The following is a 12,730-nucleotide window of genomic DNA, read 5'->3' as shown; positions in this document are numbered from 1 at the left end:
ACAGGCCTAGAGAAGAATTTAGATAAATACAGAAAGAAGTATATTCAATAGTAGGTATTCTGTGATATGGTGTGTGGATTGTCGAGTAACCCGTTGATGTTGGGGTGATCGAGAAAGAAATTTTGGTACAGGAATGTAATGAGGTCCTATTTATAAAAACACAGACCCCAGGGGTTAAAGGAAGCCAACAAGGCATGGGGCAGCACCCTGGGACTTGCCACAGCAGAGAGCCTGGACCACCCCAAGAGCAGAAAAGACAAATGGAGGGAATGGTTCTAGAAATCCAAAGAGGGAAGATGTAGAAGAAGGCCACCAACCAGGGCTGTGGTCTTCAGTAAGGGGACACACCTAACCTGTGAGCTGGCAGAGAGGGAGCCAGGAGAATAAATTCCCCAACCTCAGTGTCCTCCCAACCTTCAGTCTCCAGTGGGGACTGAAATTTGGCTTCAGTTTCCTGGGTAACTTCAGCCAAATTTCAATGAGCCCACATTCAATGATTTGTTGACATGGAGGGATGAAGGTTTTGCCTACTTTCTCTAGCCCAGGACAACTCTGAAGGGCCACCCCAGCTCCAGAGCTCCCTCTAGGGTTGACTGAGGCCATCACTGAAACTGCATCACAGCCAACATTCCTTCTGTCCGGTGCTGTTTCTCTCCCTTTTCTTCCACAGATGTTGATCTTAAGAGCACCCCCTAATAAGCCTCTTGTACTCTAATCTTCATCTCAAGGCCTGCTTCCTGGGAAACCAACCTGCAACAACTGCAAATATATATATATATTTTTTTTTTTTTTCTTTTTCTTTTTACATGGGTGTATCGCAAAGTGCCTGACATGGTCTGGTAGCTATTAGCACTATGACTGAAACACAATACATGGGAAATGGTGCTGGAGAGCCAGTTGCAGAGCAGAGCTCAGAAGACCTTCTATACCCTGCAAAGGAGGTAGCTTCTGTTTTGGAGACCACAGAAATCCAAAGAGAGGATTAAACAAGTGATATACAATGCTTCCTTCTAATATATAGGCAAAAGATAGGCAGTTTTCTCATAAAAAAAGAAAATGAACCCACCTAGAAACATGTGGAAACAATGGCCAACATCAAATATAACCACGTTCAGATATTCAATGAAATGCCACTTTTCATCTAACTAGTTAGCAAAAACTTAAAAATAAAAATAATACGTTCAATGAGTTCCCTCTCAGTTAGGCTGAGTCTGCGTTGGAGCTGAGGAGACAACAGGAAGGAGGTCGACTAGAAGGCGCTAAGCCGGCTGAGGCCAAAGAAGGTGTGACCCAGAACAGGGCAGTGATAGTGAGGTTTGAGAGGAGAGAACATCCTGCAGAAATATTCACAAAGTAGGCCAGACAGCAGGAGAAATCCAGGATCCCATCACCCTGCCTTCAGGGCCAACAACAAACTTTCTAGTTTAGGCCACTATGTGGATGGTAATGGCGTCACCGAGATAAAGCATATAGGATCACTAAGGTAAAGAATCCAGGAATGATGAGGGTGCCTAAGCAATTTGATGAGGAAAGAATAGCCTTTCAACAAATGATGCTAGGGGGCCGACCCCGTGGCGCAAGCGGGTAAGTGCGCGTGCTCTGCTGCGGTGGCCCGGGGTTCGCCGGTTCGGATCCCGGGCACACCCCGACACACTGCTTGGCAGGCCATGCTGTGGCGGAGTCCCATATAAAGTGGAGGAAGATGGGCACAGATGTTAGCCCAGGGCCAGTCTTCCTCAGCAAAAAGAGGAGGATTGGCAGATGTTAGCTCAGGGCTGATCTTCCTCAGCAAAAAAAAAAAAAAAAAAAATGATGCTGGGACAACTGGATATCCACATGCAAAAGAATGACGTTGGACCCCTTTCTCACATCATATACAAAAATTAACTCAAAATAGATCATACATGTCATGCAAGAGCTAAAACTATCAAACCCTCAGAAGAAAACATAGGAGTAAATCTTCATGACCTTGAATTAGACAATGGTTTCTTACATATGACACCAACAGCACAAGAGAAAAAAGAAAAAATAAATCAATTGGACCTCATCAAAAGCAAAAACTTTCGTGCTGCAAAGCACAGAGAGGTTGTTCCTGAGAACAAGTCTCTGACAAGCCTGTCCACCCACCTATCTGGATTTTCCAGATGAGAGAGGAAGGTAGAGAATGGAGACATACACACCTGCTATCACTCACGTCACATTCACTGTCATAATTTTCTCTCATAAGCCTCCATTTCTTTTTTTAAGTACTTAAGACTCACTATATTTTTATATCATTTAATAATTTTGAAACAATTGCAAACTTGCAGATTAGATTCAAACACAGTACTATTTGAGTTAAGTTGCCAATACGAAGTCCCATCATCCCTGAATACTCTAGTGAGTATTTTCTATAAACGAGGACATTCACCTACAACCATTAACAGCAGGAACCAACACTGAACCACCCCTGCCATCCGATCTTCAGACTCCATTCAAGTTTCGCCTGTTCTTTCAACAATGTCCCTTGTAACAGGGAACCCAATCCAGAACCGCACATTGAGTTGGGTCCATTTCTTTTTCTCTGAAACAGAAAGGAGAAAATACACACGAATCTCAAGCCTGCTCTTGCACCTAACATCTCAGCATTTATCTTTGAGTTTCTTATCTCTATTTATTAAATAACTCAATTACACAGCAAGGAACGCCAAAGTAAGTGGAATGTCAAAGTTCTTAAAAGTCTCTCTTTCTTAAGCAGTTCCTAAAAATAATCACACAGAAGGAAAAATTATAGTAAGATGTGAGGAAATGCTAAAAAAACTTTAAAAAATTATTTAAAAAGGGAAAAAAAGCCAATCATTTTCAAATTGTTCAAATGCATTTTTAATTTTAAGATTTTGTAAAGGAAGATGTCAACCCTTCCAAACGTGAGGGAAACTTTTGACAGTGGCTAAGCTGTAAAACCTGCAATGAAACTGCCTGCTTGGAATTATTAACTAAATCAACGTGGTCTTATTTGCTTTTGTCTTATGTGAAGTATTCAAGGAAGAAAACTGGGTAGAGAGTCAAGTGGGACATGTGCTGGATGACAGTCACATTGAGTGAAAACCCACGTAATGACTGCTCACTAAACATTGGGTGAGATTAAAGAATGAGCAGGTGATAGCTTGTTTGCTTCTGTGAACAAGGAGCCCTGGTAAAGGGAAGCCAGAGGGTTGGACCCCACCATGGGGGAAAGAAGGAGAACAGGAGATGCAGTCCCTCAGCACATCTAAGCCTACTGAAGACTAGAGTGAGGCTTACCTGCCTCTGCAGCCAGGAGCCAGGGACATCTGGCTGGGTGGTCCTTGAGTGCAGGTCCGCAGACTGGAGTCAGGTGGGCTGCTGGAGTCTCACTCAGGGAGACTCACATAAAGACACGTGACTCCAGTCTCTACAGATTCTCAGCCAAGAGGTGTTGGGGAGAACCTGGGAAACTACTGCTTTGGGTTGAGGTTTTTAAATGTTTTTGAATGTATTGTTGGCTTTTTTGTTGTTGTTTTTAACTAACCAGGTTGAACTGGTTAGTTCATGGTAAGAAACCACTGACATATAAGGTCCAGAGGAAAAAAATCTATAGGAATGATTCTTTTCTACTTAAGCCTTAGAGAAAATTAAGACTTTTATTAAGCAGGATTAACATTAATTATGAAGGTAGGAGGTTACATCTTAATATTTGTATTTCTTTAAATCCTACTCTACATTTGATCTTTCCTTAACTGGCTATGAAATTCTCAGAGATTAATGATTACTTAATATCACTGAATGGTTATTTGAATTAAGAGCTGGGGTTCTGATGTAGCTGCCTCTCAGTTGTCCGTTCTTGGGGAATAGCTGGTGCGTGGGCTCAAGCTGTCAGGAACTCCCACCATCACCCCCATGCCGGGAGGAAGAAGGTGAACAGCTTGCAAAGTCCACACATTGAAGCATTGGGAAATGTCTCCTGGGATCTCCAGACCATGGCCAGGGCTCAGGGAATGTCAACTATTTCTCCTCAATAAGTAAGTCCACCTCCTTTGGACTAGAAACAGAAAATCAGTGAGGGCAGAAAAGCGTCACGCCCTTGGAGAAACCTGAAAGTATGGGCTGTTCTGGGACTTCTAGAGAAAACTGATAGGGGCAGAGGGTCCTAGGATGCTGATGCAGTCAGCCCCTCTCTTGTACCCATGGCCTCACCTTGTCCAGTTGTGTCCACCTAGTACAAACTGGGCAGCCCCTGGCCCACCTGACAGCAGGTTGACAACTCTGTTGCTCCCCAGCCCACAGCTCAGCTGGGCTTGGGTTCCTGTGAGGTCCTGCGAGCCAGACTCAGCATCCCGTGTGCCTTGACCAAGCCCTGAGCATCAGTCAGCAGCATTCTCCTTCACTGCTTCGCCCATGGAACTCAACACCCACCGAGGCTCTGCTTCCTCACTATCTGTGTGGTTGCTGAACCCAAGACCTCCGACTAGTCCACCTTCCCCTGCAGGACCTAAGCCACACTGAATTCAGTGTGTCTCACTCAGGCACCCTGCCTCTCTCCTGGCAGCTCTTCCAAAATGCTCTGTTCACTCAAAGCCTCCAGGTCTGAACCGGTCTCTGTCTTGACATGAGTACAGCCATGTTTGGCCAGTCCATGAACCTACAGCCACCAGCACACAAAGAAATATAAAGCGGCTTTCTGTGTGGTGGGAACTGGCCCTTCTCTCACAGAGATAGTTGCAGTTTGTAAGATTACAAGATTCTTTGGGCGTCATAGCCCAGGATGGACTGGCCATCTGTGCTGGGCTAGGGCAATAACCAAGCAGCTCAATGCACGTACACAACTGATAACCATTTGTGCGTGAGAACACCAAACGCTTACTCTGGAGATTACTCATACTATATAAGCTGCTGGAAACTGAGGTCTGGTGAGAGTCTCGCCTGTGGGGGGGACACATTGCCCAGGACCTCTTTCAATTGGCCCTCCCGCCTAGTCATGTCAGTTAAAGGGACTCTCCCTGGTGTAAGGGCGTGGATATTGTAAGTACCCAGTCTGATGTTTCTCTCTCGATCGATCTGATGTTTCCCTTTTTCAATCCATCTGACGTTGTTTCCTCTTTTTATTGATTTATTTGGATGTTATAAGTACCCAGTCTGATGTTTCTTCGTATATAGCTACTTCCTGTAGTCTCCGTATCAATTTGCTAACTTTCGCCTTTACCCTTCCCTATATAATAAAGTGTGCACTCAGTCCATTCGTTTGGGTTGGAAAGTTTCTTTTTACATCTCCGATCGAATCCACCGAGCCTCTTACAACGGTCTCCCAGCGTGCTCAGTTTGCCCCGGGCTCCAATGTCCTCAGATTAGACCCCGGGGCAGAAATTGTGCCTGAGCTTCTTTTGCCCTTTGGACATTGTGAGGCTACCTACACGTTGTGTGACCCCAGCCGAGAAACCAAGTCAGTCTCAGCTCTTTGCACTCAGCACCGTGCCTCAGACCCCTGGTTCTCACTCTTCCTCCCTTGCCTCTGGCCTGGCTGCCAAACCCTGGACTTTGTCCCTGTGTCTGGCTCGAGAACTGCACTCAGCTCAGTTCATCCAGTGTAGACACTTTGGGCTCTCTGGGTTTCCCCTGTACTCAGGGGCTCCTGTGAGAAATCCTGGGGCATGAAACAATGAGGTTCACACAGGACATCTGAAGTACTTCCACACGGATTTGACCACCTCAGTTTCCTCAGTTGCCAAATGAAAAAGATAAAACCTACCCTCTTAGGTTGCAGTGAAAATTAAATGAGTTTATTGTATAGCCAAGACATGGAAGCAACCTAAGGGTCCATCGATGGATGAATGGATAAAGAAAATGTGGTATATATATGTATATATTTATGTATATATGTGTGTGTGTATATGTGTGTGTGTGGATACACACACACACACACACACAATGGAATACCACTCAGCCATAAAAAAGAAGGAAATCCTGCCATTTGTGACAAGGATGGACCTTGAGGGTTTTATGCTAAGTGAAATAAGTCAGATTGAGAAAGACAAATATCCTATGATCTCACTTATACGTAGGATCTAAAAAAAAAAAACACCAAACTCATAGATACGGAAAACGGATTGGTGGTTGTCAGAGATAGGGAATGGGAGGGCAGGCCCCGTGGCTTAGCGCTCCACTACTGGCGGCCCGGATCCCAGGCGCGCACCGACGCACCGATTCTCCGGCCATGCTGAGGCCGCATCCCACGTACAGCAACTAGAAGGAAGTGCAACTATGACATATAACTGTCTACTGGGGCTTTGGGGAAAAAAAAAGGGGGGGAGGAGGATTGGCAATAGATGTTAGCTCAGAGCCGGTCTTCCTCAGCAAAAAAAAGAGGAAGATGAACACGGATGTTAGCTCAGGGCTGATCTTCCTCACAAAAAAAAAAAAGAGAGAGATAGGGAATGGGGGAGGTGGGAGATAGTTACAAACTTCCAGTAATAAAATAAATGTCATGGGATATAATATACAGCATGGTGACTATAGTTAATAACAGTGTATTGTATATTTGAAAGTTACTAAGAGAGTAGATCTTAAAAGTTCTCATCACAAGAAAAAAAATTGTAACTATATGTGGTGATGGATGTTAACTAGACTTATTATGGTGATCTTTTTGCAATATATACAAATATAGAATCATCATGTTGTAAATCTGAAACTAATACATGTTATATATCAATTATATTGATTAAAAAAATAGTTTATTATATACAAATGTCTGGCCAAATGCCTGGTATGTTTTGGACTCTCAAAACATGATATGGTCGGTGTTAACATAATGATGGAGACAGAACGTAAGTGAGAGAGAGACAGGAAACAGTGCTAGAGAGCCACGCATAGCACAGAGTGAGGGCCTTCTGCCCTCCTGGAGAATTTGAGTCTTATTATGGAAAGACTGAGAATTCAAGAAGGAGTTAAGCAAGCAAAACACTAAGATTCTTTTTATAAATTGCAATAAATAGCCTATTCACAAAAGAAGAAAAACAGCAGGTGTACAAACTTAAGAAAACAATAGCCAATATCAATAGTAACCAACAAATATAATCAAGGAAATACCATATTTCATCTACCAAGTTGGCAGAGACTAAGAAAAAGAAGGCTCAGTAGGTACACTCTCACCTACCGAGTGTGAGACAGAGAAAAGACACCAGCAAAGAGGCAGTCGCAATAAGCAGACCAGAAATGATGTTACCCAGCACAGGATAGTTAGTGGTGGAGGGCGCAGAGATGAGGGACGCATCGCAAAGAAGAAACAAAGTCTTGGCAGGGCTTGGCGAGGGATTAGGTATGAAGAGTGAGCAACCCTGGATGCCTTTCCCAGCCTTGATTGATGTTCATTCATATTCGCTCTCTTTCGCGCGCCCTCTCTCTCTTTCTCTCACTCACACGCACACACAGACACACACACACACACAAATTCTGATTTGGAAAACAGGGACAGTGATAGCATCTCTAACACAGGGAGCACAGAAAGATGACAACTTTTTGGTATGAAGGTGTGACTTCAGGGCAAGGCTTGATATGCTTGAGTTTCCTGTGGAACGTCCGGGTGGAGGTTTCTAACAAGCAAGTAGATGGGTCTGGGGTACCAGGGAGAGAGCTGGATAGAGAGATATGTGGGTAATTAGGGTAGATAAGTGATTGAACCCTAAGGTGGATAAGATGACTTGGAAAGGATGTGGGGACAGAGGGTCAAGGGAGGATCTGGAGAACTACTCTCTGTGGAACTCCAGCTCCCCCAAACAAGCCCCTCACTGTTCCCACAGCACATCTGTATCAGGATGCTGCTCTCTGCTCACACTGTTTCCCTCAGCCCACAGACCCCTGCGGGACACACTTTCATCCTGGCAATTCCTGGGGCCCTGGTAATTGGCTAAGTGGGAGCCTAGGAGTGGGGACTGGGAAGCTCTGTGAGTTCCCCCAGGGATGAATGGAGTGAATTTAACTACCTTCCAGGAGCCCGGCCTGACCCAGCCTATGCCTACTTCTCCTGCCTGCGTAAGTCCTGGTAAGTAAGAAAGTTTGGTCTTGGCCAGGTAGGGAGCCAGGGGAAGCTCTCACCTAGAAGATGATAAGGTCAGAGTTTAGCCCAGGGAGTGAGGGCTGGTGGGGACTTCCAAGGCCATCCCAGTCACCCCTAATCCTTTGGCCAAGGCTCCTGCCTCCTCTGGTCCAGAGAGAAAGAAGGGATCACCCCTGAGTATCCATCTTCCCAGCTTCTAAGCCCAGGTTTTAAGGTCTTTGAATGTGGAAATGTCTTCTGAACTATCCTCTGAGTCTAAACCAGAGCCATATTGTGGCAGACTGAGTCCGATTTACTCCTTTTCCTCTTCCAAGGAGATAAGTGAAACCTAGTCATCTCCTACCGATGCCCATTAAGCAGCTCAAAAATGGATCTTAAATCAGCCTATGCCTCTCCCATCACCACCACCCCTCCCAAACCCTAGCCTTCTCTTCCGTGTGTTGATGCAGCCACATCCACCCCACTAGTCTGCATGCCTGAGGACAGGGTATCTACTGGCAGCGGGGTGACTGCTAATGCCCTGAGGGACCCTTCTGTGAGGAACAGACCTAAAGGTAGACCTTCCCTTTTCTGGACAGGTGGGAACTAAGATTGTACAAGATCTATGGCTAGAAATTCAGAAGTAGAATGAAGGGAGACCTCTGGGCGTGTCCCCAAGCCCATTGACCAAAGCAGCAGCCTTTCCTCTGTCCCCAAACTCCCTGCTACTGTCTAGTGTTTGGGGCCATGCCCAGAACCCACTTCCTTCCACTTCAAAAAGAGGCATGAAGAAAGGGGGCCCCTCACATCAGTTAGGCACCACACTGCTCATCAGCTTTACAGTTTTCAGCCATTTAATCCTCCCTGTCATCTTGCAAGGCCAATATTGTTTATTCCCATTTTACAGGTGAGACTCATGTAAGTCCCTTGCCCAGAGTCACAGACAGTGAGTGGCAGGACCAGGATTCACAATGAGGTCTGTCTTGCTCCATACCCCATGTCCCCATGTGCCCAGGAGCCACCTGCATCCTTCAGCTTTGGGTCCTCCTCTTTTCCTTCTGACCTCCCACCAGCCAAACCTTTCTTCTCCTTCACAGTACCAGCCCCAGCCCTGTGCTGTCTCCTGTGAGGTGAGGAGACAGAAAACCACACCCAGCACCCTGTTCTGTCAGGATCACTTTTAACCCAATCCAAACACTCGACCCTAAGACCTTCCCCTAGAAGACAAGGCTTTGTAGATAAGATGGGCTCTGAGTGGCTCCAGGCAGCACAACCAGGAGCAGTGGGAGGAAGCTTCAGAGAGAATGATGGTGGCTCGACACAGAGAACTTCGTAACAGTGGGCTCTGCCGCATGCTAAGATGGGCCACCCTGTGATAAGATGGCCGCCTCACGAGAGGATGGGTGCCCTAAATAGGATGGACTGCAATAAAAACTTTACCCTTCCCAAAGTGAGGGAGAGGGAAGCAGATGCTGGGCTCCCACTGATCAGGCTACCTTAGAGAGAACCACACACCCGCTGGGGGGCTGGACTCTGTGCCCCAACAGGCAGCCCCACCCCGTTGTTCCAAGGTTCTTGGACTTGGAGTCTGTGGTCTCGGGTGCCTTGTTCTCTGATCCTATGATCCCAGCTGGAGGCCAAGGAAGAACAAAGTCAACCAACTTCCTCTCTCCCTGCCCCTGTGGTTCTTGACCACTAAATAGCTTGAGATCGGAGCAGGTCCTTCCTGTCACTCCCCAGTCTCCTCTGTGTGAGCCTCAGTCATGGACTGGGGCCATCTCCCTGAGCCCCAGTTCCAGGATCCCCACTCTTCTCTGATACTTTGGGGTCAGCCTAGGATGGCCCCCCAGGATTAGATGTCCATATTCCTCAAGGGGCAATAATCATACAGCCAGGGTTGGGGAGAATGGAGTTTCCAGATTCTTCCTAGAAAGGAGGAGAAGGTGGAGAGAGGGACAGAGAGGAGGAGAAAGAAAGGACAAAAGAAACAGGGCTCTGTCCAGCTTGGTCAGATCACACAGTGTGAAAAGATGATAGAGAGAAACTGCTGATCTCCATTTTTATTCTTTCTTTTATATTATAGGAAATACTCTGAAACCATTAAAGGCAGACAAACCTAGTTGAGAAGGAAATAAAGCCCAAGACGGGGAAGAGATCATAACAGAACATCTGACTGTGCTAATAAAAGTTAAGTTGTAGATTATTGAAAGAACTAGCCAATGTTTTCATGGTTTCCTCCCAATATTCTTTGATACAATCATGGAGAAAGTGTAGAAATTGGCAAGAATACCAATTCACCAAAATGAGAGGAAGGTAGATAATGGCAACTCAAAGCCAATGCCTGTCAAACTCCTAGAATTGATGGTTAAATAGTCAGGATGTAATGCCAAGAAAAGAAAGAGGTAATCTCTAATCAACAAAGAGCTTCACTATGAACAAATGATTCCACTCAACTCTAATCTTAATAGGGTTACTAAAAGTGGTAGATCATAACGTACTTATGGGGATTTAGGTTCGGGGCTCTATCTTTTTCAAGTTCCTCTCGCTAGCTCAAGATGAGGAGTAAGTTCCCTTCTCTGCCATCCCCCATGGGATGTGGAAAAGGAAAATGCCGGTTCTCTCCAAAGGCTTTCTCTCTCCCGAGCTCTCCAACCTCAAACCTTTTATACTCTCCAGATAAGTGGGTGTTGGGTTAAGGTCACAACAACAGTCTTCAGCCACACCCTCTGTAAATCAAGCATAGGTAGTCTGCTCCACCACCTCTGTTTGGAATGAAGAAAGAGTACTTGCCTTGTGTTTTGTTCTTGGGCTTTCAGCACATCACCTGAAACAAGGGCAGAAAGAGTCCCATTTTAACATCCTGTTATGCACTGTGTTTTACTTCTCACTCATCACTTCAGTCTTGCTCAGTACAATGTGAGCTCATTCAAGACAAACACAATCCACTATTGTGTATTCCAAGCCCCTAGCATGGTGCCTCTCACAAAGTAGGTCCTCAATAAGGGTTTGTTAGTGAAAAAATAAAGGAAGGATTTTTATAGAAAAAGAAAGGAAAAACAAAAAGTTGAGGCTATGGAAGACAGTTATTTTTTGAAACACCTCACTAAATGGTAACAAAAAACTCTCTATTTTCTCTATAGAAATATTGTATTTCATGAAGAGCAAGGCACCCAGCGCAGCCTGTTGAGGCTGGGGCAGGTAGGCTGGGTTCCAACACCAGAGCTGCTATCTCCCTCTCCCAGAGCCATCCTGCTCCCCAGGGAAGATGTCAGGGTGGAGCAACGGCGGCTCCAACGTGTCCTACACCAGCTTCCTCCTAGTGGGCTTCCCGGGGCTGCAGGAGTCCCGCGCCCTCTTGGTGATACCCTTCCTCAGCCTCTACATGGTGATCATCTCCGCCAATGCCCTGGTCATCCACACAGTGGCAGCCCAGAGGAGCCTGCACCAGCCCATGTACCTGCTCATCGCCCTGCTCCTGACTGTCAACATCTGTGCCGCCACCACCGTGGTGCCCGCCATGCTGTTCAGCCTCTCCACCCGCTTCAACCGCGTCTCCCTGCCTCGCTGTCTGCTCCAGATGTTCTGCATCTACTTCCTCATTGTCTTTGACTGCAACATCCTCCTGGTCACGGCCCTGGACCGCTATGTCGCCATCTGCTACCCGCTCCACTACTCGGAGATAGTGACAGGCCAGTTGCTGGCTGGCCTGGTGGGGGTGGCAGCGGCCAGGAGCACCTGCATTGTTGCTCCAGTGGTGGTGCTGGCCTTCCGGGTTCGCTTCTGCCGCTCAGACGTGATCCACCACTTTGCCTGTGAGCACATGGCCCTGATGAAGCTCTCCTGTGGGGACATCTCCCTAAACAAGACTGTGGGGCTCACTGTCCGCATCTTCAACCGAGTCCTGGACATGCTGCTACTTGGAGCCTCCTACTCCCGCATCATCCATGCTGCCTTCCGGATTTCATCAGGTCAAGCACGTTCCAAGGCCCTGAACACCTGTGGCTCCCACCTGCTGGTCATCTTCACTGTCTACTCCTCCACCATGTCCTCATCCATCGTCTACCGTGTGGCCCGCACAGCCACCCAGGACGTGCACAACCTGCTCAGTGCCTTCTACCTGCTGCTCCCATGTCTGGTCCACCCTGTCATCTACGGCGCCAGGGCCAAGGAAATCAGGCAGCACCTGTTATCTCTGTTCCAAAGGGCACAGCTACAGGTCCCCACCAAGAAGCCCCAGTCCCTGCCCTCGTATAGGGAGCTTCCTGCCTGACTCTCTGGGACTTGTGGGTCCTACAGTCACTCCCACTATCAAGTGGGTAAATGTGCAAGTGAGTCATCCCTGCTATACTTTGGCTTTGGCTATCTGCATTCATCTTTGAGAGTCTTTTATCCATTTTCTGAGGAATAGCTACTCATCTGGAGTTACACAGTAACCAACTGCAAAGTAAACTCTTTCTTTTCTCTTTCTTTTCTCCCCTTTCTTCTGCATGTGATTTTCATTCATTCATTCACTCACTCATTCAGTCTTCAAACATTTATTATACTTACATCATGCTTACCCCATGATTGCAAAGAAAGAAAGAAAAAATTGGTCTCTTCCCTGAAGGAGGTTCCAATCTAGCAAGCTATAAAGACATGTAATGTTCAATAATAGCTTTATCTACAAAATTCTCTGGGAACATAGAGGAGGGACTATCGCTAACA

The 12,730-nt window shown here is 46.5% G+C and overlaps 1 protein-coding gene across 1 annotated transcript; it reads left to right on the top strand.

Annotated features, from left to right (window-relative positions):
• The first annotated feature begins 11,291 nt into the window (after positions 1-11,291).
• LOC131407946 (olfactory receptor 52K1-like) lies at positions 11,292-12,296 on the top strand. Its single transcript, XM_058544538.1, has one exon. It carries the CDS (start codon positions 11,292-11,294, stop codon positions 12,294-12,296), a length of 1,005 nt encoding a protein of 334 aa, XP_058400521.1.
• The last annotated feature ends 434 nt before the right edge of the window (positions 12,297-12,730 follow it).

Source organism: Diceros bicornis, chromosome 7 (assembly GCF_020826845.1).
Source record: "Diceros bicornis minor isolate mBicDic1 chromosome 7, mDicBic1.mat.cur, whole genome shotgun sequence".
NCBI lineage: Eukaryota > Metazoa > Chordata > Mammalia > Perissodactyla > Rhinocerotidae > Diceros > Diceros bicornis.
This window is presented reverse-complemented; position numbering and strand designations above follow the sequence as displayed.

Coding starts and splice junctions, on each gene's coding strand:
- LOC131407946 (XM_058544538.1), top strand. CDS start 11,292: ATGTCAGGGTGGAGCAACGGCGGCTCCAACGTGTCCTACACCAGCTTC.